This window comes from Macaca nemestrina, chromosome X (assembly GCF_043159975.1).
Source record: "Macaca nemestrina isolate mMacNem1 chromosome X, mMacNem.hap1, whole genome shotgun sequence".
NCBI lineage: Eukaryota > Metazoa > Chordata > Mammalia > Primates > Cercopithecidae > Macaca > Macaca nemestrina.
In genome coordinates this window covers 47,487,702-47,510,326 of record NC_092145.1, presented here as the reverse complement: position 1 = coordinate 47,510,326, position 22,625 = coordinate 47,487,702, and the positions used below count along the sequence as shown (strand labels likewise).

Here is a 22,625-nt window from a genome sequence, read left to right as displayed (position 1 = left end):
AGATAGCAAGAGAGAATACAGACATTCTATGACAGTGCCATGTTTCAATGGAAATGATATGTTTCAATAGAACTAATACAGATTACACCGCCTTTTAGGCTTCAGTACTTATTGTGTCAGGTTGATGTGTGTAGGTGTGCTCATATATGTGTGAATACATATGCCTTCATGGAGTATGACAAATGGAGATCATGGTCCAGTTTGTGCCATAATGGGGTAATCTACCTCGCTTTAATAAAGAGGTGGTGTTTTGATGTATGGCTAGATTTCTTGAGGGAGCCAATGAGAAAGTTACCTGAAATAATCTGTGTCTAGAGAAGTGAAAAAAAAAAAAAAACCCAGCAATTATTTGAGAGAGTTGAAGAAACCATTTCTGTTAATGGGATGCTGTCTAGAAGAAGAATAGCCTGTGCCCAGCTTTCTCAGATGGCAAAACATTTTCCTCTTTGGGAAGGGAATAAGAGAGCACAAAGAGGCCTAATCCATACAACACAAATGAAGTAAAACTTGGGTAAAAATGGAATCAGTGTAGATTGCCAACTTAGCTAACTGAGGCCTTTTAAAATCTGTTATGCAAATCAGCCAAATCTTTCCCTTACTTTGGCCATTTAGACACATGTACAATTTTGTGTGAGCTAGCATGATGTAGTCATCTGGAGGTGAAGAAGGTCTCACAGTTTCATAAACTAAAATGGCTTCTGTAACACCCACAAAAGGGAAGCACACAAAGACCCAGAGGTAACCTCTTGCAGCAGGAAATGGGAGCTTCATCCTGCCCCCTGGCTGCCAAACTCCTGTTCTGTTTCCTACCAGCAGATATCTCCATTCCGATCTGCCTGGCCACTTTGACTCTCTTGCTGTCACGGTTCAACTGTCCTGAGAAAATTGCACTAACTGGGCCTGAAATAAAGAACCTGGCCCAGTCCTTAACTACATTGCACAAGAGCAGAGCAAAACAAACCAATATTTCAAAACTGAACAACAACGAAGAGACATATTTACTTTTATATAAAGAGATTTTAGACACACACATACACACACACACACACACACACCCTCTTTGTTTACTCAACCAGAGTACAGACAAGATAATTACTTGGCCAAATCAATCAAATTATTCAAACCTAGAGTGGCCCAGAATTTTTTGTTCTAAATGATTCGTCAGTGCTAGGCATGATAAGGAAAGAGTGACTTCCTTAGATTGCATAATCGCTTCAATTCTCTGCTTCCCTTTGCATATATTCATTATTAAGAATAAATTCCAATTTGAGAGGAGGCTTTAATTCCTTGTAAATGAATAGGAAATGAGTAAGTAAATGTTCGGTGTTTTCCTCAAATTATGTCTCATACTGTAAGAAAACAGTGGCAAAAAGCCATCAACAGATGGTGTTTTCATTAGCCAAATATTTATTTTTCAAAGCATTTTCATATTAATGAAGTAAGGTTGAAATTAGAGTCATCTTGTCAGTTCTAGCTCTGTGTTGTTAACACGTGCTGGCATTCTGCAAATTGCTAGGGGGGCAAAGCAAACTAACCATTTGCCATAATTTTGTGATGGTAACTCAAGGCGCATAGTCTAACCAGACCCCAAATTATGTGTTCAGCCATAATGTTTGCTTTCGGTGGCTTCATAGAAGCCGCGAGTCTCAGTTCTGGGCCACAAAAGAGGAACACATAGCAGGGATTTTAGTCCTGCTCTGTACTGTGAATTATTTATGAGATATCAGTTTCATGACCAATGTTGCAACAGGTTGAGGTATTTGTTAAAAACATTATCCTCATAGAATCCCATGTTTGAATGGAAATGCATTACAGTTGGAAACACAAATTTCTAATATTGCATTTGCTTGGCATTCATCGATCTACATTATATTTGCTGAATATATCAATATATTCATTTGGGATACGTGGAATTCCCATTGATAGGAATTTGGGCCACTGCTAGAGAAAATCATCAACTGGGTTCACTACCAATTCCCACTATCTAACTCAAGCTAGACCCTTTCATCACACTACAGAGTTATTATATTCACCTTATGGCCAAACGTTTGAAGAAGAGTCTAGACTTGCAGTCTCTAATTTGTCACCACACCATACTCTAACCTCAGGATTTCACATTTCCTTCCAAAGCCGTACTGAAACACCTTTTCAAAAGGTCATCTGTGACCTCTAATTACGAAATCCAGCTGCTTTTTATCAATCCTCATATTTCTTGCATTCTCTGCATATCTGACAGTGACAAATCCTTTCTTGAAACACATTTCTTTCAATTATGCTCAGTTTGGCCCAGACTTGCATTACCCTGCGGCCTTGAATATTGCAGCCTCCTTCTAACCAGTGTCCCTCCTCCCCCTCCTGCCCCGGACTTTCCTATTTCAGTCTGCCCCACATATTGCTTCTAGGTTAATCTCCTAAATGCAGCCCTGATTATGCCATTACCTTGCTCAACAGCTTTTGGTAAGTCCTCAGTGCAAACAACAACAACAACAACAACAAAAACAAACAAACAAACAAGACTACAAACTCTTAATCTAGGCACTTAAGACCTTTATAACAAGACTTTGGTCTCCATTTCCAGCTAAGTCCCCCACTACTCTCTTTCTACCCTCTGTTCTAGCCAAACGAAACTACTATTCCCTGAATATGCCATATATTTTATTTCTTTATACTTTTTATTTATTTATTTGTTATTTTTTTGAGACAGAGTTTTGCTCTTTTTGCCCAGGTTGAAGTGCAATGGCATGATCTTGGCTCACTGCAACCTCTGCCTCCGGGGTTCAAGTGATTCTCCTGCCTCAGCCTCACGAGTAGCTGAGATTACATGTGTCCGCCGCCATGCCTGGCTAATTTTGTATTTTTGGTAGAGATGAGGTTTCACCATGTTGGCCAGGCTGGTCTCAAACTCCTGACCTCAGGTGATCCACCCACCTCGGCCTCCCAAAGTGCTGGGATTACAGGTGTGAGCCACCCACTGCTCATGGCCTTATTTCTTTGTACTTTTGCTCATTACATTCCTTGTGCCTGGAACATCCTGCTCGCATGCATCTCTGTCTATTAAAATTCTGTTCGTCCTTCAAGGCTTATCTTAATTTTACTTCCTCTTTATCTGTGAAGTCACTTTACCTTGAATAGAGTAGGTGTTCAATACATTTTTGTATTAAATTTCTGAACTGCCACTTCTTTTATTCCTCTGACATCAATTTAGCTTAGAGATCATGTCCAAATCAATGATTGCTTCCTGTTTTCTTCTTCCTTTCCCTTTTCTTTGCCAAGAAGACCAAAGATTGAGATGGTAGTGGGATTAAAGGAGGTCAGGGGAGACACTGTGCCCCAATACAAGAAAAATAGAATAAATGGTGAAAAATTACTTCCATGGGAATAAAGCCAAGGAAGCCAAGAGAGACCTGGCAGGAAGGGAAGCAAGGGTTCAGCTGGTCCTCATAATCCAGTTTGAGAAAATGTGAAATCACACTACCCAGCCTGCAAACACATGCATCTATGTGAATATATCCATCTATTCATGGGAACAGTGCCAAAGATATTAAGGAGCTACAGGTACTTAGCAGACAGGAAAGGGGCCAAGTACACAAATCCCTTCTTTTCCTTCATGTTCCCTCTCTTCCCCACATCCCCCCATCCACTTTTTCAAAAGCATGAACTTTGAACTACAAAACATAGGAACCATGGAGATAGCAGTGTAGTACTTAACATGACTGAGGGAAGGAATACTAGCAGAATAAGGGCCAATAAGTTGGGGTATTACATTTGGAACAGACTTTATGGGGTATTGGGATAGTGGGTGAGAGAGAAGTAGATATTGGGGTTAGTCTTAGAGGAAAAGCAGCTACCAGGGCTGAAAGACTTCGGACTGGGGAGAAATAAAAAAGCTCATGATTAATCTAGAGTGAAATGATACTCTGTTTTTCAAATAAGGAATGGGAAACAGTAGCGTGCTCAACTGAAAACATGCTAGAATTCCGACTACTGTTGTAACAACGTTATATTCAACAGATCTGCAAAGTACTCCTAATATGTACCTGAAAGAATCTATGTACCAGTAAACGATGATAAGCAATGGATATCCTCTCTTTTTAAAATATTTATTTATTTATTTATTATGTATTTATTGAGATAGGGTCTCGCTCTTTCACCCAGGCTGGAGTGCAGTGGTGTGACCCAGGCTCACTGCAACGTCCGCCTCCTGGGGTCAAGTGATCCTCCCACCTTAGCCTCCTGAGTCACTGGAACTATAGGTGCATGCCACCACACCCAGCTAAATTTTGCATTTTTTGTTGAGATGGGGTTTTGTTATGTTACCCAAGCTGGTCTTGAACTCCTGGGCTCAAGCGATCTGCCCACCTCAGCCTCCCAAAGTGCTGGGATTACAGGCATGAACCACCGTGCCTGGCTGATGTCCTCTCTTGATACAGTCAGGCTTTGCATTTTGAAGCCCTGCCTCTCTTGTGGGTGAAGCCTCAGTGCCAAAGAAGGAAAGCTGTGAGATACAATGCTAGATTTTGATGAATTCCACACTCAAAATACTCTTTTTTTTCCTGAAGGACCCTACTGATAAATATAAAATATTATAAGCAAAAACACAAAAAATCAGGGAATACTGTGGCAAAACTGTGACTGAGGGCTGGATACATGGGTTCGAGTCCTAGTTTTGCACATGGTAGTAATATGACTGTGCAAAATACTTTAACTCCACTTTGAAGCTTGCTACTCCCGTTTGTAAAATACTGGCATCTTCTACTTTGTGGGATTGTTATGGTTTTTAAGTAGTATATATGAAATTGCCTGGCATAGTGTCTGGCATTCATTCAATAATTACAGACAGTCCCTGACTTAACCATAGTTCAACTTATGATTTTTCAGTTTGACAGTGGTGTGAAAGTGATATGCGTTCAGTATGCTTCTTGATTTACGTTAGGGTTACACATGGATAAGCCTATCATAAGTTGAAAATTTCTTAAGTTGAAAATGCCCTCTCTGGGACGTAACTGCATCATAAGTTGAGGAACACATGTAATAGTTTTCTTAGTCTACTCATCTGGAAAAGGGATAATAATATCTGTTCTTCATATGCTGTGGAATTACTACGAGGGCAAAATGAGATATTGCCTATGAAATACTTTGAAAAGTTAAAGATATTATCGAAAATATAAGGTTTCTTTAATGTCAATAAATTCGCACATCCACAAAGTCATGAATGTCATATTTTCCCCAATAATGAGCAAATGTGCAGCATTATTAACTTGTACCTAGATTAGTGCTTGGCTCATGGCAGATGCTAAATGAATCTTTGAAACATTTGTCTACTGACTAACCGATTTTCACATGACATTGGTTCTAAAGCTCATGGTTCTTTTTTCCCCTCTTCTCTGTTTCCCTCTGGATTCATACTCTCTGCGATGACAGCAAACTCTGGAGATGAACCTCACCAACCTGGTTAAGCGCAACAGCGAACTAGAAAATCAAATGGCCAAACTAATACAGATCTGCCAGCAGGTTGAGGTATGTAACAGAAACATTTGTGATTTTTCAGAGCACCTGAAATGGGTGACCCTTTGGGAGGACTTCAGTTTTGTCAGAGTGTAGCCCAGTCATTTGGAATGAAGGACTGAATAACAGTTCTAGAAAGTCTCATTCCTTTAGGATGCTTGTTCCAAAAAATGTGTGAAAAACCTATGGTTTAAAAAGAACAGACAGATGGTGGTGATGGACGGTGGGGGGATAATAGTTCAAGGGGCAACCTATTCTCCTTTCCAAACAGCAGGCAGTATGAAAATCAGACATGAAGTGTGCTTCATCTATCATCAAACTGGACATTATCACTCCTTAAAGAGATTACTGGGGTGTCATAGGGAAGTTGGGAATCCTGGGTCCTTGGGGTAAAGTGAGGTTAATTCAGCACAATATTGTTTCTGTAACAATATTATCAGGACTGCTTCTCCTCTTTCTAGCCTCTCCCCCTCTTCATCCCCTGCCCATGGTCCTATCTATACCATGCACCCCACCTGGTCCTCACTCATTACCTTTCCATTTATTCTTGTCATCAACAAATCATATCTATCTTAAAGTTGTAAATTGTAAAGTGCTGTACAAGTGTGAGGTTTTAATCAATTGTCATCTACATCAAATCTTAGAGCAGAGCTTAGAAGAAGAGCTGACCTCTTCTTAAATGGACATAATAAAATAAAGATGTTATTTCTCTTTCTCAAGAGCGTGAAACTCATACCATTTGGTTTTGTGTTCATTTTGTTGAAGAGCTGATGGTAGGGCTTCAAGTGTAAACAGGGTTGGGTAAAATATTATAGGATTCCTCATGGGCAGTGGTTGGATAAAAATGTTTCTAATTCCATTTAGAGCCTGATAATCTGGTTCTAATCTTACTTGTATGACAGATAAATGTAACAATTCAAGTTTATTTTATTTCAATTTTATTAAGATCTCATCTCTTAATCCAGTCTATAGATTCCTATTTAAGAGACTGTGGAGAATCTTCTTGTAAGGCAAAGAATCCTCTTATTATATGAGTAACCTTCTGACCCCCAGTCATTTGGATCTCTTAAAGTATTGAGTTTATTCAAGTAGAGTGTACCTGTATGATGAGCATACCATAGAAATTTAATCCCTCCTGGGCACTCCATTTGTGGAAGAGAGTGGTGCTGTATGTAGGGTCCATACAGTACTGGTTAAACTCAGATGTGAGACTGTAAAATGAAGTCGGGGATTAGGGAAGAAGCATAAGGAATTAAAAGAAAGAACACTAGAGTGTGATTTGGAAAATTGTGTTTTAGACTTGGCTCTTCCATGAACTGATGGTATGAATATAAGTCATTTAGCTTCTCAGTTTCAGTGTTCTTACCTATAAAATGAGGAGTTGAATGATGACATGACCTTTGACTTCTTTCTAGATATCACAGGTCATGATGCTGTGAATGGTTACTTTCTTTATTCTGTTCTTTTTCTCTCCTGGCTTATTCTTTCCAAGAGGGGAGAAACAAAATATAAAGTATTTCAAAGTGGCTTTCAGCTGATCAGAATTCCTCTAATGTTCCACTCTGTCAAAGTTCTCATTATGCTGTTAGATTACAGTATAAGACATCCACACTGGCAAAGGGACAAGGGAGTATTGTAAGCAGGAGACAAGATAAGAGATCCCTTGATTTAGAATTTGCATGATTGAATGTAGAGTAACAGCTAATAGTGAATAAAATGTGGTTAGAAATTATAATCACCTTCCTTGTTCTCATCAAAAAGACTATTAAGTACAGAACAAGTTGTAGTGAAAATAGCAAAGTAAGCAGTTTATTTTTTATAGCTCATTCACTTTAGGACCTCTCTAAGGACTCATCTTTCCACTCTGAAGAGCTTATCAACCTGGCCAGCCTCACCCAAACATAGCCTGTTCCAACCTTTCCCAGCCCATCCTGCCAATCAAACCTTTATGTTCAGGGCCCTACTCTTTTTTTAAGTGACAAGTCTCATAAAACGATCCATCATTGTGTTAATAGGGAAGGACCCACTTTGGATTTTTAGGTAACAAGCAGTGTTTTAACAGTTCCTTCCTGAAGTTAGTATTCTTGCCTGAGTCTTAATGAGGTGACACTAGCGCTGCCACATGCAAATAGAGTAAGGGGAAAGAGTAGCCTGTACAGTGATATTCAAGAAGTGTTCTTTTATGGATGCTTGCTAAATCCCATCATGTAGGCTACTGTCGGCCCTAGATACACAAAAGGTCGACTTTTACTAATCCTCTTTTATGCCTGGCATTGTACCACGTATAAAGAAACCAGCATAGGCACAGTATCTACCTTCTGAGGGCTTACATGCTACAAGAATCCACCCTGATGTAGATATACATGTGCAAGAAATACAGACAATTGAATATAAACATTAATTGAGAACGGGGAAAGAATAGTGAGATATTGTTGAGAATGAGAATGTATTTTGGGATTTCACTTCATAGTCTGTTGTGTTTAGGATTCTGTCTTTGATGACAGGGACCCTACAGGATGGCTTATGGAAGGCCATTTCTGTCTTCTATGACATTATCCATTCTGAAAAGTTAGGGATGTGCCCTTAACTTCCTTTTTTTTGAGATGGAGTCTCGCTCTGTTGCCCAGGCTAGAGTGCGGTGGTACAATCTTGGCTCACTGCAACCTCCGCCTCCCAGGTTCAATTGATTCTCCCATCTCAGCCTCCCGAGTAGCTGGGATTACAAGCACACACCAACATGCCCAGCTAATTTTTTGTATTTTAGTAGAGACGGGGTTTCACTGTGTTGCCCGGGCTGGTCTCGAAACCCTGAGCTCAGGCAATGCACCCGCCTTGGCCTCCCAAAGTGCCGGGATTACAGGCGTGAGCCACCCGGCGTGGCCAACTTCCTCTTAATAATACGTGAATCCAGGTTACTTATTATCCTCATTCAACACAGAGCCTGTGTCTCCAAAAGCCTTCAGGACAAGCCTCTGGATTAGAAATCTAGTTAATGAAGGGACTTGAGACTTCATAAATGCTTATAAATACTGTATAAAATGAAATTATAGTAGAATACTTCAGTCATGAAAGTCAGATACTGATGGGTGATTTGAAATTTTTTCATTTTATGTAATCCAGATTCATCTATAGGGAATGACTATATTCACAGTGTATACCAGGCATTTCACATTGGGTGGGGGCGGAGGATACCAGCTAAGGTGCTTCTGAGAAAACTGGAATAGGGTATTTTCCTGTCAAACCTGTTCCCCTTCTTTATTGTCTGCAAATGTCTTTGTCACAGATTGACTTTTCCTAAAGGGGCCATAAATACTGCCTCCCTATAGTGGTTCTTTCTCCCTGTTCTCTATTCTCCTCAGAAAGTAAACAAAGCTGCAGTCTTCCTATTATAACAGAAACAGAGATTAAGATCACTACAGATTTGTTAGCTGACTTCTATGGTAATGTATCTTGTTATAATTGCTGCTGAAGGTTTCAGAATTCAGTAGATGGGTAGTTGGGAAATGTTTTCTGTTGGGGCTGGAGAACATGGGAAAGAGGTAGAGGCAGCTCCAAGACTCCCTTTAATCTAATTAAGGAAGGGCATGCTTTGACCTTGCTACTATAGCCACTTGATCTCTATATATAGTTCTTTGTCCTGGCTCATCAGGCATCCTTTGTTTACATTTCCAAAGGAAACCTCTGTATGATGCATAGCCAAGGGAAAATATATACCAACAGATGAATACTTCCTCTTCGCTTCCAATACTCCATGGTTCTGTGAATAATAGGCATTCTAAAACATAGCGAGTGGCAAATATAGTTAAATACTTAGTAATCAGTTGGTCAACAGCATTTCTTGAGCATACACTGTGTACTCAGTGTGGTGGGCAATTTGGGGGCTGCAAAATAAATATATGTGGTTGATGACCCCAGGAACTTTCAGTCTAGTTAGGGAAAACACAGTATGTAGTGAGAAAGAGTATTTATAGAGGCAGCATGAAGTGCAGAAAATACAAATGAATGTAGTATAGCCCTTTCAATTTTACTTATTTAGTCTTGTTCTTAGCTTGTATGGCATTGAGTAAATTAAAGCACTTTCCTGGATATTTTGTGTGCCACCTTTTTCTTCTTTCTAGAACTGCTGTGATACAATGGGTTAATCCATCCCAGAAGCTCCATGGGCAGGTTGATTTCCTTCTGACTCTTCTCAATCCTTTTAAAGAGTTAGATGGCACTGCTCTTTAGCATTAGGAGAAAGAAGAAAGAAAGGAGATTGGTTGGAAGAGAGGGAGAGGTTTCCCTTAGTTTGGGGAATTTTAGCTTTCTGTCTTGCTACTAGGTCTTAGCTTCATCCACTTTGGAAGTCTTTCTCTTTAGAGTTCAAACTTTAGATGGCTTGATATTCTCTTCTTTCTGCTTCTATTGCTCATTGGAAGGGTATTTGGTCTGGGAAGAGCAAGAATCTTGGAGTCTATGTAATAGATGTCTGGCTGCTTCTCCAAGCATAAAATATAAATATTTTAAAATAAATTAATTTAAAAAACACTGCTATGAATGATTTCAGCAGATAATCCTTAAATATTTTAAGGTGGTTGAGCTAGAAGAAAGAATAGAATCTAAACCATTAGAGCACAAATATATTTGTTGGTGGAGCCCTCTTTAAGGAGCAGTCAGTGAAATTAGTATAATTGGAAAATTTAATGGAAAAAATGCATTTTAGCCAGATGTTAAAGGAGAAAAAATAATTACTCCCTCTGGAGAGACAGAAAGCAGAGGTATTAGTGGAGGTGTAAATGAGCACATTTTATGGGGAAAACGGTGCCTTAGGCACTGGGTATATACAGATAAGTAGGAAATGGCACCCGCCCTCAAGGAACACACAGATTGGCTAAAAACCTGACAGGTAAAATGGCAAATAGAATGTGAAGTGATAATTACTGTAATGAATGTAAATGCATGATGACAAGTTTGCATGGAGGAAGAAACACTCAGGCCTGCCTGAGAAACTTAGGAAAGGCTGCAGAATGGAAATAAAAATTGAATTATCTTGAAATAAGAGTAGAATTTTGCCAATAAAAATGAGATAAGGGAGTGAAGGGGACCACATGCAAGAATACAGAAGGGTGATCAGCATGGAGACGTTCAGGGAACCATCAGAAGTTTGGCTTGGCCAGAATGTAAGACATGAGATTGCAACAGGTGAGTATGGAGAAGTAAGTAGCTTGGACCCAGATAATGAAGAGCCTTGTAGGCCATGTATAGGTGTTTAGACTTTAACCTGAGAAGTCTGGGGAGCCATGGAAGGATTTTAAGCAGGTGAATAACTGAATAAAATCTGCACTGAAGAAGGACTGCTATGGCTGTAGTATGGAGTATGGAGCAAAGGTCAAGGGTCCAGGGTAAAAAGTGAGGACAAAGAGACCAGTTAGATTTTTACTGATCCAAGGAGAGGTGAAGGCCCAGCTTGAGACAGTGGCAGTAGGATTAGGGAAGAAGGGATAAATTCAAAATATTTCTAGGAGGTAAATCAGTATTAATTGGTGATCAGTTAATGGGTGAAGGAGTGAGGGAGAAGAAATACTATGATGATCCACAGGGTTCCGGTTTAGGTGACCAAATGGGTCTATGGCCTTTAACTAGGTTAGGAAATATAAAAGTTCTTTTTAGGCCTGCAAGGTTTATTGTTCTCTGGATCAGAAAGGCAGGTAGGAAATGTACAGTAGAAAGCTGGCTACCTGGATTTAGAGGTCAAGAGAGAGGTCTGGGAAAGGGGTATACTTGGAAGTCATTAGCATCTAAGTAGCACTTAAAGCCATAGAGAATGTATAGATTGAAAAGAGGGCCTGGGACAGATTCCAACCCAATTGTTTGTCACTCACAATACAATAACAAACTGACTTTCCAAATAAATAGAAAGTCTGTGGTGCTTTTGAGGAGATTACTGAAGAATGCTGTGCATTTTGAAAATTAAATATCAAAAGTAAATTGTTCATTTGTGGAAAAAATCAAAGGTTTAGACATTATTATCTTAAAGACTACAATAATAAGTAACACTGAGGATTTCCTCTGTTCCAGCTGAGCACTTAATATGTGTTAACTCATTTAATTCTCACAACAGCTCTGGGAGATAGACACTGTTAATACTCCTACTTTACAGATAAACAGAGATAAAGAAATATTTAAGTGTTTTGCCAAGTTCATGCCACTGGCAGGTAAGAGAGTGGGGATTTGAATACAGGCACTTTAGCTCTGGAGCCTGTGCCCTTGACCACTCCATTACACTTTTTTTTGCAAGACCAAGGTACACGCCACTTGGATGTCTGTTGTTCATCACTGGTGGTTCCTGGACCCATTGTGAGGATGACTTATAGTGAGCAAGGGGTATAGGATAGGGATGTGAATTCTGAAGGAGAGCAAAGGAGAAACAAAGAACAGTCAAGAGACGAGGAAAACCAACAAAAACAGAGGATCAAAATCTCAGAGGAAGGAGAGACCTTCAAAATGTGGAAGATTTGATTAGTCAATTGGAGCAGAGGCATAGAAGATTTCATTAGTGATCTTTGAGGGAGAAGGTTCTATGAAAATATGAAGATGGAACATAAATTCAAAGAGGTCAGGGAGAAAGTAAGTTATAAGGAAATGCAGGGCTGGGCTCGGTGGCTCATGCCTATAGTCCCAGCACTTTGGGAGGCCAAGGCAGGTGGCTCACCTGGGGTCTGGAGTTCAAGACCAGCCTTGGCCAACATGGTGAAACCCCGTCTCTACCAAAAATACAAAAGTTAGCCAGGTGTGGTGGTAGACACATGTAATCCCAGCTACTCAGGAGGCTGAGGCAGGAGAATTGCTTGAACCCAGGAGGTGGACATTGCAGTGAGCTGAGATTGTGCCATTGCACTCCAGCCTGGGCAATGGGAGCGAAACTGTCTCAAAAAAAAAAAAAAAAAAGAGGAAATGCAGGTTGCAAGAAGTTTGATCACGAAGGTGAAGCAAGAAATAAGGTGTTAGTTATTATCCTTTCGAAGGGCAGAAAAGTCAGACTCACAAATGCTCTGTTTGTGTATTATTCTGCTACTGGTGAGTTAACAATAGGAATCACTAGATCCACTGCGTTCATCCACATATGTTTCCCTTCCCTTCCTGACTTGGTGTCCAGCTTCATCTCCAACCCAGGACACTGTAGCCTTAGTTTCTACAACTTGCCTCTCCTAAAAATGGTATGTAGGTCCTGGGAGGCAGTGTGCTGTGACAGCTTTGGAGTTGGACAGACAGGAGTCATGTTAGCTGTGCAGCCTTGAACACATACGTTTTCTGAGCCTCAGTTTCACCATCTATAAAACTTGGACTAATAATACATTGAAGGGAAAGGCAATACATGTAAAGTACCTGCTACTGTGCCTGGCATATATAGTCAAAGCTCAATAAACGGTGGTGGTGGTAGTACTAGTCATAGTAGCAGGAGGACGAGGAGGAGGGAAAGAAAGAGAAAGAGGAAGAGGAGGTGTAATAGCAGGAACAGTTGCTAGTAGCAGTAGTACTAGTAGTAGTAATTTTGGGCACTACACATTTTGCCAGAGATTCCTAGCCCTGACCTCAGGACTTCCAAAGCTTTTTATCACTATCTCTGAGAGTGGGAAGAACAATCATTCCCAAATACTCATAACCAATTTCAAATTTTACATATACCAACTAGAACTTTCCTCGGGAAGAGGGAGTGGTAATGAAATTGCAGCAGCAAAAATATTGGGTATCTCAGCCATGTGACTCTACATAGCCCACCAGTAACTGCAGATGTGATAGACTGAAAAGGGTTATTGTGCTCAATAAGCTGCTAGTTTGCAGTTACTAATTTAAACACATTTTATTTAGTAAGGAAACATTCACTGCCCTTCTGCAAGAATATCCAAAAGATTCTTTGTGTTGATACTTAAGTAAATTTACCCATTATCCTGCCCAAATTCTTCTTGATTACTGCCTTTAAGCAAAGCCAAAAGAAAGTTTTAGGGAGGGTCACATGCTTTCACCTCTAGTAATTTTAAAAAGAGAGAGTTCTATAATTTTGTATTTGCGATTTAAAATGTTTATTAGCAAAAATGTTCTGTAAATATTTTTGTGAGAGATGGAAGAGCAAGGGGAGCAGGCTTAAGAGCTCCTGAGAAGAACTACCAGTGTCTTGTGAAAATGAAATACCTAGTTTTAAACCACTGTGGAATTATAGGTGGAGAAAGTTATTTCTATGAAAAATGGAAAATAAGTGCAGTGATCCAGTCAGTCTATTCTTTTATACTACTGTAATGACTAATTCAGAATATTACATTCAATCTTATTAAGTATATAACAATTGACATTTAATATAGATGAAAAACCTAAGTTAACTGTGCAATCCAGTGTGTGTTCATAGCCTATTTTTATACTAGAAAAGAAAGTGCTTTATAATTTTTCAGACATCTAATGTATTCGATCCTTTTTAAAAAATACTTTGTGACAATTCTTCATATATGTCAGTAAAGTAACATTTTTAAAGACATTAAATGTTGCAGTTGAAATACTTGGAGCGTATGAACACATGACAGGGTTTGAGGATAAAGTTAGTTAGGGCCGGGCGCGGTGGCTCAAGCCTGTAATCCCAGCACTTTGGGAGGCCGAGACGGGCGGATCACAAGGTCAGGAGATCGAGACCATCCTGGCTAACACGGTGAAACCCCGTCTCTACTAAAAAATACAAAAAAAACTAGCCGGGCGAGGTGGCGGGCGCCTGTAGTCCCAGCTACTCGGGAGGCTGAGGCAGGAGAATGGTCTAAACCCGGGAGGCGGAGCTTGCAGTGAGCTGAGATCCGGCCACTGCACTCCAGCCTGGGCGACAGAGCAAGACTCTGTCTCAAAAAAAAAAAAAAAAAAAAAAAAAAAAAAAAAAAAAAAAGTTAGTTAGGATTAATATTGTTTTCCTCCCCCTCCTCCCTCACATCTATATGGCAGGTAAGCTTTCAGGTGTGGTCATGTCTTCATAGCCGAAACGGTTCACATAGGAATGCACTTTCATCCCACTTTTGCACTTTTCCTTTGGTACAGTGAAGCTTATCTTACAGTCCCATTTCCCATCCCTCCTCTAGTTCCCATTTCTGTGTTCAAATTCCAGGTTACTCACTAAATGACCAGAGCACTTGCTTAATTTTGGCCCCTCTTGTTTGCTCCACTATTTTCACAATCCACCCCAATTCCCCATTTCTAATGTGCTCTTGGAAAGTTAATGTAATCCTAATAATTCAGCTAAGGTTCTATCAAGCTTATCCTATACCTTTAAATGTTTCTAGTTCCACTTCTACTCTAATCTCTCCTGCCATCAACCCAACCAAAACCAAACAAATTTTTTAAAAACCCAGACTTGAAACCAAAACAACCATCACCACAGCAGATAGGCAGACAGCCATTGAAATGTCCTTACTGTCTCTGCCTGTCAAGAGGAGTCCAGCTGTGTGGTATGGTAAGCAAGGATTGGGAGGAAGAGAATCTTATTTGAATAATTTGTTCTGGGCACTGTGCTAGAGACGTCATTTCTAATCTCACTTAGTGTTTATGACAACCCTGTGATACAGCTGGTTAATATTCCCATTTTGCAAGTGAGGAACTTGAAGGCCAGAAATATTAGATGCCTTACTCAAGGTCACACATAAGTAAGCTGGGATGCAATTCTGCATTTCTCTCACTCCAAAGTCCATGTTCTTTCCATTGCACTGTGCAACCTAGTGGATAAGTTGTTGGTTTACTTGCCACTGATTCATTTGTGCTCAGATAGGTAGGAGACAGCTCCAGAAAACCCCTTGTTTTTCTCCACAAAATAGCTCTAGCTCTAGAAAAACATATGGTCTATTTGGGAGCCTGGCGTTCCTGAATCTGTGGTAAGCCTCTTATGTACTCCTGCCATTGGCCTACCTTTGATAGCCCAGAGCTGCTCTCCATATTCGGACAGCCCTTCATAGGGTACAGAGGAGAGGGAGTCGCCTAGAGTTGGCAGAAGGAAGCAGTAATGCCCACAATTAGGCATTTACTTGCCCAGATTATTTTTGTGCCATGGGGGTGAAAATAGTGTGGGCAGCTCCAGGTATCAACACTGTCCTCATCCATAGAGTTTACGCTGGGACCCATATTTTCTTGCTGAGACTGCTGGGATGGGTCGTCATTCTAGGGCTGTACGTGACCATGTTTCAGGGTAAAAGTAGTCTCCATGAGACACAGGTTTTCTTAACAGTTACAAAGAGTTTTGCAGTAAAGATGTAGTCTCAAAAGTATACTTAATGTTTGCACATACCAAAACAGGCTATAAATAACAAATATAATACCACAATGACTGCAAATATATAGATTTCCTCAAAAAAGAGTGAATGCATTGCTACCATTAATGGTGTCTTTTGATGGAATGATTACTTAGAAGTATACATACAGCCAGGAAATCAGCTATTTACTACCTCAAGACAGAAAGAGAATCCAATGCCTCCGTCTATTCCCACTACCTCTCCTCTCACCTAAATCAAATCTTGAATCCAAGTTTACCCTATCTCAGCCAGTCCTAAGAGCTCTTAATTACTCCTAAGAGCTTTAAATACATTAGCTCATTTAATCCACACAATAACCCAATGAAGTACGTATTATTCTCATTCTCATCTTATAGATGGGGTAACTGAGGCACAGAGGGGTAACTTATTTGTATAAAATCACAGGTGGCAAATTAAGAGTTTGCATCCAATTTTACTGAGGTCTATGCTCTTAATGAGATTATGCTGTATTAAAAAACAGAGGCAAAACTAACAACCCATGGCTCCATGTGCAATGTTTTGCAAGTCACTGATTATTGTGCTTATGATCTGGGTAAGGACAGAAAACCAGTATTATGTGAGCATGTGTCTTTGTGGGAATGATGTGGTGTGATACTAGAGAAATGTTTGGGCAAGCCTTTCTTTGTGATGGTAATCTCTCCAGAGCATGCATCATAATGCCTCTGCACATGTTATGCATCTGTCCGTCTATTTCATAGATGGCTGTGCCTGGCTGTTCATCTCTTATGTGTGTCTGGGGAGGAGGTTTTATGTGTACAGAGGATATATGTGGAAAAAAGGATATATGCCCAGTGAGAGAATTAGTGTTTAAACTGGGTCATGAGGATTGCTTTGACCTCTGTTTCCCCCCACCCCAAAGGGTTCTTTTCAGTCCTTTGATGATTTCCCCATGTAAGGCGAGAAACTGGGACACAACTGGAGGATGTTGCCTTTTGTTTTCTCTGATTAGAAACATTGACTCTTTCCTTGAGAGAAGGTTTTCCTCCTCTTCTGCATATCCCAAGCCTGTTCCAGCTTCTCCTTAGTAACATCAAAGGCACAAAACAATCATTGGCTTTGGAATAATTTCTAAATCAATAAAACTCTAGCTAAAAGTGTATAGCACCAATGCTAGTCGCATAGAAAGACATAGTTCCATCCTGAGCTCCCTCATCCCAATCTATATATGGGTAGTTTTGCACTGGCATAGAACGGCAGGTTTACCAATGTCCAAAGATGTCTTATTAGAAAAATCTCAGGTGCAGGGGAAAGCCCAGGACATGAGGAGGATTAGAGAAGAGGGTGAGCAACCTAGGCAGGGAAGGATAACAATGGTATGTGAAAAGGAAGGAGAAACAATCACAAGATGCCAGTTTACTCTATAGTGCACATACAATGAAACTCCTGCCAAATTTGTGGTGTGTTCTAGCATCTGAAGAGCTTTGAATCTTCTAGCACCCTGGGGCTATTCTGGGATTCCAGTTGCCACCCACTCAACAGCCAAGAAATTCAAACCATTTCAGGAGGATTCCATTGGTTTTAGAATGAAATGGAATTTATATTATATTGGTAGCTCACAGAGAACACTTACATTTAAGAAGCAAAAATATGATATCACAGATGAATATGCAAATTGCATATTGTTTGCATGCCAGAGTAAAATTAAACACCTTCATGCTTTCGTACTCCATTTCTGTCAAAAACAGGGTATTGGCAGAAAGTCATCTGAAAAAAAAAAGAAACACTGACCTGCAGTGAGTACTGCCAAACCCCATGCTAACCCAGTGACACATCATTAGCTCAGAAGTTGAAAGCAAATGGTGTTCCTGAGGGTCTGATGTTTATTATTTATTGTCTTTTTTTAAAAAAAAAGCACTTTTATAAAACCTCTGTCATTTTTTCCTCTGTGAACCTTTATAAAAATATTAAGCGCCACTGTGGGGTTAGCATAGTGTTATGTGATACAGAGGAATATAGTAGCAGTTGTATTAAGTCTCTATCCCTGTCTTCAAGGACTTTATAGTCTAGTTGAGAAAACAGAGCTCACAATATGAAACATTGCCAAGCAATATAAAATAATTTAGCACTAAACTGTGTGACAGTAACTGTAAGTGATGTAGTAATTCGGGGGAGAGGGTGATCGAAGAAGGCTAACATTGTTACCATCATTAATATCTATTGTTCATTAACACTTAATGTGCTCCATGTGTCATGCCAAGTGCTTTACATGTATTATCTCATTTAATCTTCTCAGCTACCTCTGAGACAGACACTATTATTATCCCAATTTTTCAGATGAGGAAACTCAGATAGCTAAGTGATTTATCCAAGGGGAGTGTAGAAATGAGACTAGAGAGGCATGGAGGGACCTGATTACAGAGGACATTAAAAGCCATGCTAAGAAGTTTGGCATTTATCCTAAGGTCAAAGAGAAGCCAATTGAAATTTAGTATGAAGCCATTTTAAGCATGGGTGTAGTGGTTTTTTTTTATGTTTGTTTTTGTTTTGTTTTGTTTTATTTTGAGACAGAGTCTCCCTCTATCTCCAGGCTGGGGTTCAGTGGTGCGATCTTGGCTCACTGCAACCTCCACCTCCCAGGTTCAAGGGATTCTGCTGCCTCAGCCCCCTGAGTAGCCGGGATTACAGGCATGCGCCACCACGCCCAGCTAATTTTTTTTTTCTTTTGTATTTTTAGTAGAGACGGGGTTTCACCTTGTTGGCCAGGATGGTCTTGATCTCCTGACCTCGTGATCTGCCCACCTCGGCCTCCCAAAGTGCTGGGATTACAGGCATGAGCCACCGTGCCCGGCCTGCAATGTGTTTTTTTTTTTTAAGTTCATACTGTCCCTCTGCTGGGTTAAGTACACCTTGGGAAAATAAATGATTGGAGACAGAGGGACCAATTAGGAGACTGTAGTAGCATCATGCTTGGCACATGGTAGGCACTCAATGTCTACTTGTTGGATGGATATATTAATTCAGGGAAGAGATTTTGGTGGACAGATCTAGTGAAATATAAGGGAAGATGATAGAAAAGGATAGATTTGAATTATATTTATGAGGTAAATATAGGGGATGTGATGATTAAGTGGATGTGGGGAATAAGAAAGACAAGTTAAGAATGAAGCCCTGGGTTTCTGAGGAGCTGGTGATACCCTTCATTCATTTAGGGAACATTAGAGAAGAATCAGATTTAATGGAACAGGATGTAGGAAAGAGAGGAGTTCAGTTCTGGAAACACTGAGTTTGTAGTGCCTGTAGTTGTGCAAATGAAATGTCCAGTGAGCAGTTAGTTATATCGGTCTAAATTTCAGGAGAGAGAATTAGGATAGAGATAAATATAATTAAGGCAAATGGGGATCTTTTTGAGGTGATAGAATTGCTCTAAAGTTGGATTGTGATAATGGTTACAAAATTCTGTAAATTTACCAAAATTATTGAGTTGCCCACTTAAAATGGGTGAATTATGTGGCATGCAGATTATATATCAATAAAGCTCTTAAAATTAAAAAAGTTAAGCAAGGTACTGGCACATAGGTAGTAATTGAAGCCTTAGAAATGGATGAGGTCACCTAACTCAGTGTGCTAGAACTCTCAGAATACTGACATTTAAGGGACAGCCAAAGGAGTTGGAATGATCAGAAGGAAAACTAGGAAAATTTGCGTCATAGAAGTCGAAAGAAGAAAGTATTTTCAGAAGAAGTGAATAGATGATCTTTTAAATAATGATTTGAAAGACTTAAATATCTTGAAATGTCAATAGGAAGGAGTGGAACCAGAAGAGAGGTTGGCTGAAGGAAAGGGAAGAAGATTAATCAAATGAGGACCCCAGGAAGGTAGAAGAGGATGGAATGCAAAGCCTCTAGGAGAGGACTGATGAACTTTCTAGAGAGATCTATCACTTCTTTGTAATAGGAGAAAGGAAAGATGATTGTTTCCTTATTGTTTTGTGAGAATTTAAAAGAATTCCCTGGAATAATTTTTTTTTTCTCTGTGACAAAGGAAGTAAAATCATTTGTTATGATTTTACTATGAGTGAGAAGGGAGGTGGTAGGGTTGAAGCTTTGTGGACGGTAGAGATTGCTACTGTGGAGATATAGAGAGAGCTGTTAAGAGAAACACAGAATTAATAAGAAACTTTGAAAGCCTGCTTGAAATTGGACACCACAAATTTAAAGGGGAATCAATCTGTGCTTCCGTGATTAGCATACAGGTCACACTTAAAACCATGAAAATGAATGAATTTGGCCAGGAAAAGTTGATTAGGTGAGGAAAAGGACATAGATATAGATTAGATAGAGATAATATATATTATTAACCTTTTACCTGTCATGTGTTGTGATATTTTCCCCCAGTTTGTCTTTTGTCTTTATTTTCTGTATGGCTTCTGGTTTTTCTTGCTTGTGAAAGGTCTCCCCCTCCTTAAACTTTCTTTTCATATTTTTGGTGGTTTTATTTTTTATATTTTAAGTCTTTAATGTACCTGGAATTTGTTTTAGAATATGAGATTTTGAAATGTATTTTACGACATGTAGTTGTGTTTCCTTTCAGATAGATAACTATTATGCTAAGCCCATTTATTTAAAAAAAAGCAGTCCTTTTCCTGTTGAGTAGAAATGCTACCATTGCCATATATTGGATTTCCATATGTACTTGCTTCTATTCTAGGCTCTATTCTGTTCCATTGATTTAATTTTCCATTCTTATGCCAATACCTTACTATTTTCATTATACTAATTTTTAAATAATATCTGATATTTCCTTACTATTCTTAGATATTTGTTTCTCCATATGTTTACATATTTGTGTCTCCATATGAACTTTAAAATAATTTTGTATAGTTACAAAATATACTCAGTTTGGATTGTGATTATCACTATATTACAGTTGTGTGTTAGTTTTTAGAAGAGAGACATTCCTATGATATGTCTTCCCTTCCAGAATCATGGTATATCTTCGCATTTTTTCAGGTTTTATTTTTGGGACCACCTCTTTAATATTTAGTTGTTTTCTTCAAATAGGTACAGTACATTTTGTTGTTGTTGTTGTTGATTCCTAAGTAGTTTGTACTCTTGTCCGTGCTGTGAATGGGCTACTTTTCTATTTCCATTTTTAAAAGCATGTGGAGGAAAGCTTTTGATTTTATGTATTTTCTTGTGTATAATAATCTCACCATACTGGCAATCTTATATTTAAAAAAAAACTAGAGTCTCGGGTTTATCTGAGGCACTTATATCTCCTTTACCAATATTTATACCAATTATTTCATGTTCTGTCTCTCTTTTGCCTCAGCTAAAACATTTAAAACACTATGGTGATATCATACATCCTTGCCTTTTTCATAATGTTACTGGAAAGGGCCTTAGCATTTCACCATTTAGTATGAAGTTTGCTATTTATTATATATGAACGCTGTTTTATTTAGAATTTTCACTTGAACTGGCTGCTGATTTTGTTTAAAAGCCTTTTAGAATATATTAATATAACCCTATATGTTGATTTTTTTCTAATCTTGAATCATTCTTTTGTATTTGGAATAAAAGTGTTTGGTTATGATGTTTTACTCTTTTGTTGCCCTGCTACTTTTGTTAAACATTTTTCTCTATATATTCAGAACTGAAATCCATTTATAGCCTTATTATTTCTGATACCATTTTAGATTTCTGATATTGTGGAATTATACTAGATCTAGTAAATGCATTTGAGATGTTTTTGTCTTTCTCTGTGGTCTTAAATAGTTTAGGTTGTGTAAGAATGATTTGTTTTTTTCAAAGTTTACGGAACTCAGCTCTAAAACCATCTGGGCCTGGAGCCTTAAAAAAAATTACAGATTGTTAATCACCCTTCCAATCTGGTCTAAAGTTATTTGATTCTTGAGGTTTTGTTACGTCTTCTTGGGTAAAAGCATTTAATAGATTTTTTTTTTTTTTTTTTTTTTGAGACGGAGTCTGGCTCTGTTGCCCAGGCTGGAGTGCAGTGGCCGGATCTCAGCTCACTGCAAGCCCCGCCTCCCGGGTTCACGCCATTCTCCTGCCTCAGCCTCCCAAGTAGCTGGGAGTACAGGCGCCCGCCACCTCGCCTGGCTAATTTTTTTTGTATTTTTTTAGTAGAGACGGGGTTTCACCGTGTTAGCCAGGATGGTCTCGATCTCCTGACCTCGTGATCCGCCCGTCTCAGCCTCCCAAAGTGCTGGGATTACAGGCTTGAGCCACCGCGCCCAGCCCATTTAATAGATTTTTAAATCATGTGCTATACTTTGCATATGATATTCCCTTATAATTAATATCTATCCAATGGTGTGCTGGTGCTGACTTTCCAATTGTGTGCATTTTTCCCATATTTTGTTTTGGTGTATATACATTGGTAGCTTAAAATCCATTAAAGTGTAAGTTTTCACACCATGGAAATCAGCAAGCACTACAAATTGTGGCTTTTTTTTTTTTTTTGAGAGCCAATTGTTAAATGGTTATCAGCATACTATTGTCTATATCTATAAGTGTATCTCCTTTTCCACTGTTAGTGTTGTATTTTTGTTTTATTTTTTCCCTTTTTCCTTAATAAATAATTTCAAAGAAGCAGCTTTTGATGTTAATTATCCCTTGCAAGGTAGTTTCATTTTGATTTTATTAATTTGAGCTTTTTAAAAGTGAATTTCCTCTTTCTATTTACTTTCATTTTATTGCCTTTTTCCGGTTTCTTAAATTGAGTGAATTCCTGTAGTTTCCATTTTTATATATTTTCCTGAGTAGAGCTTTAACTGTATCCCATATATTTTGGTATTTAGTGTGTGCTGTTTCATTATTTTCTATAAAATTAACAACTTAAGTTTCG

General features: G+C 39.0%; 1 protein-coding gene across 4 annotated transcripts in view; it reads left to right on the top strand.

Annotated features, from left to right (window-relative positions):
- The window catches only part of LOC105490449 (midline 2), a 100,947-nt gene that overhangs the window by 23,376 nt on the left and 54,946 nt on the right, over positions 1-22,625 (top strand). For all 4 annotated transcript variants that reach the window (XM_071088828.1, XM_011756078.3, XM_011756079.3 and 1 more), the window contains exon 3: positions 5,422-5,517. In XM_071088828.1, coding sequence (XP_070944929.1) covers positions 5,422-5,517 — 96 coding nt within the window. The remainder of the gene's footprint in view (positions 1-5,421; positions 5,518-22,625) is intronic.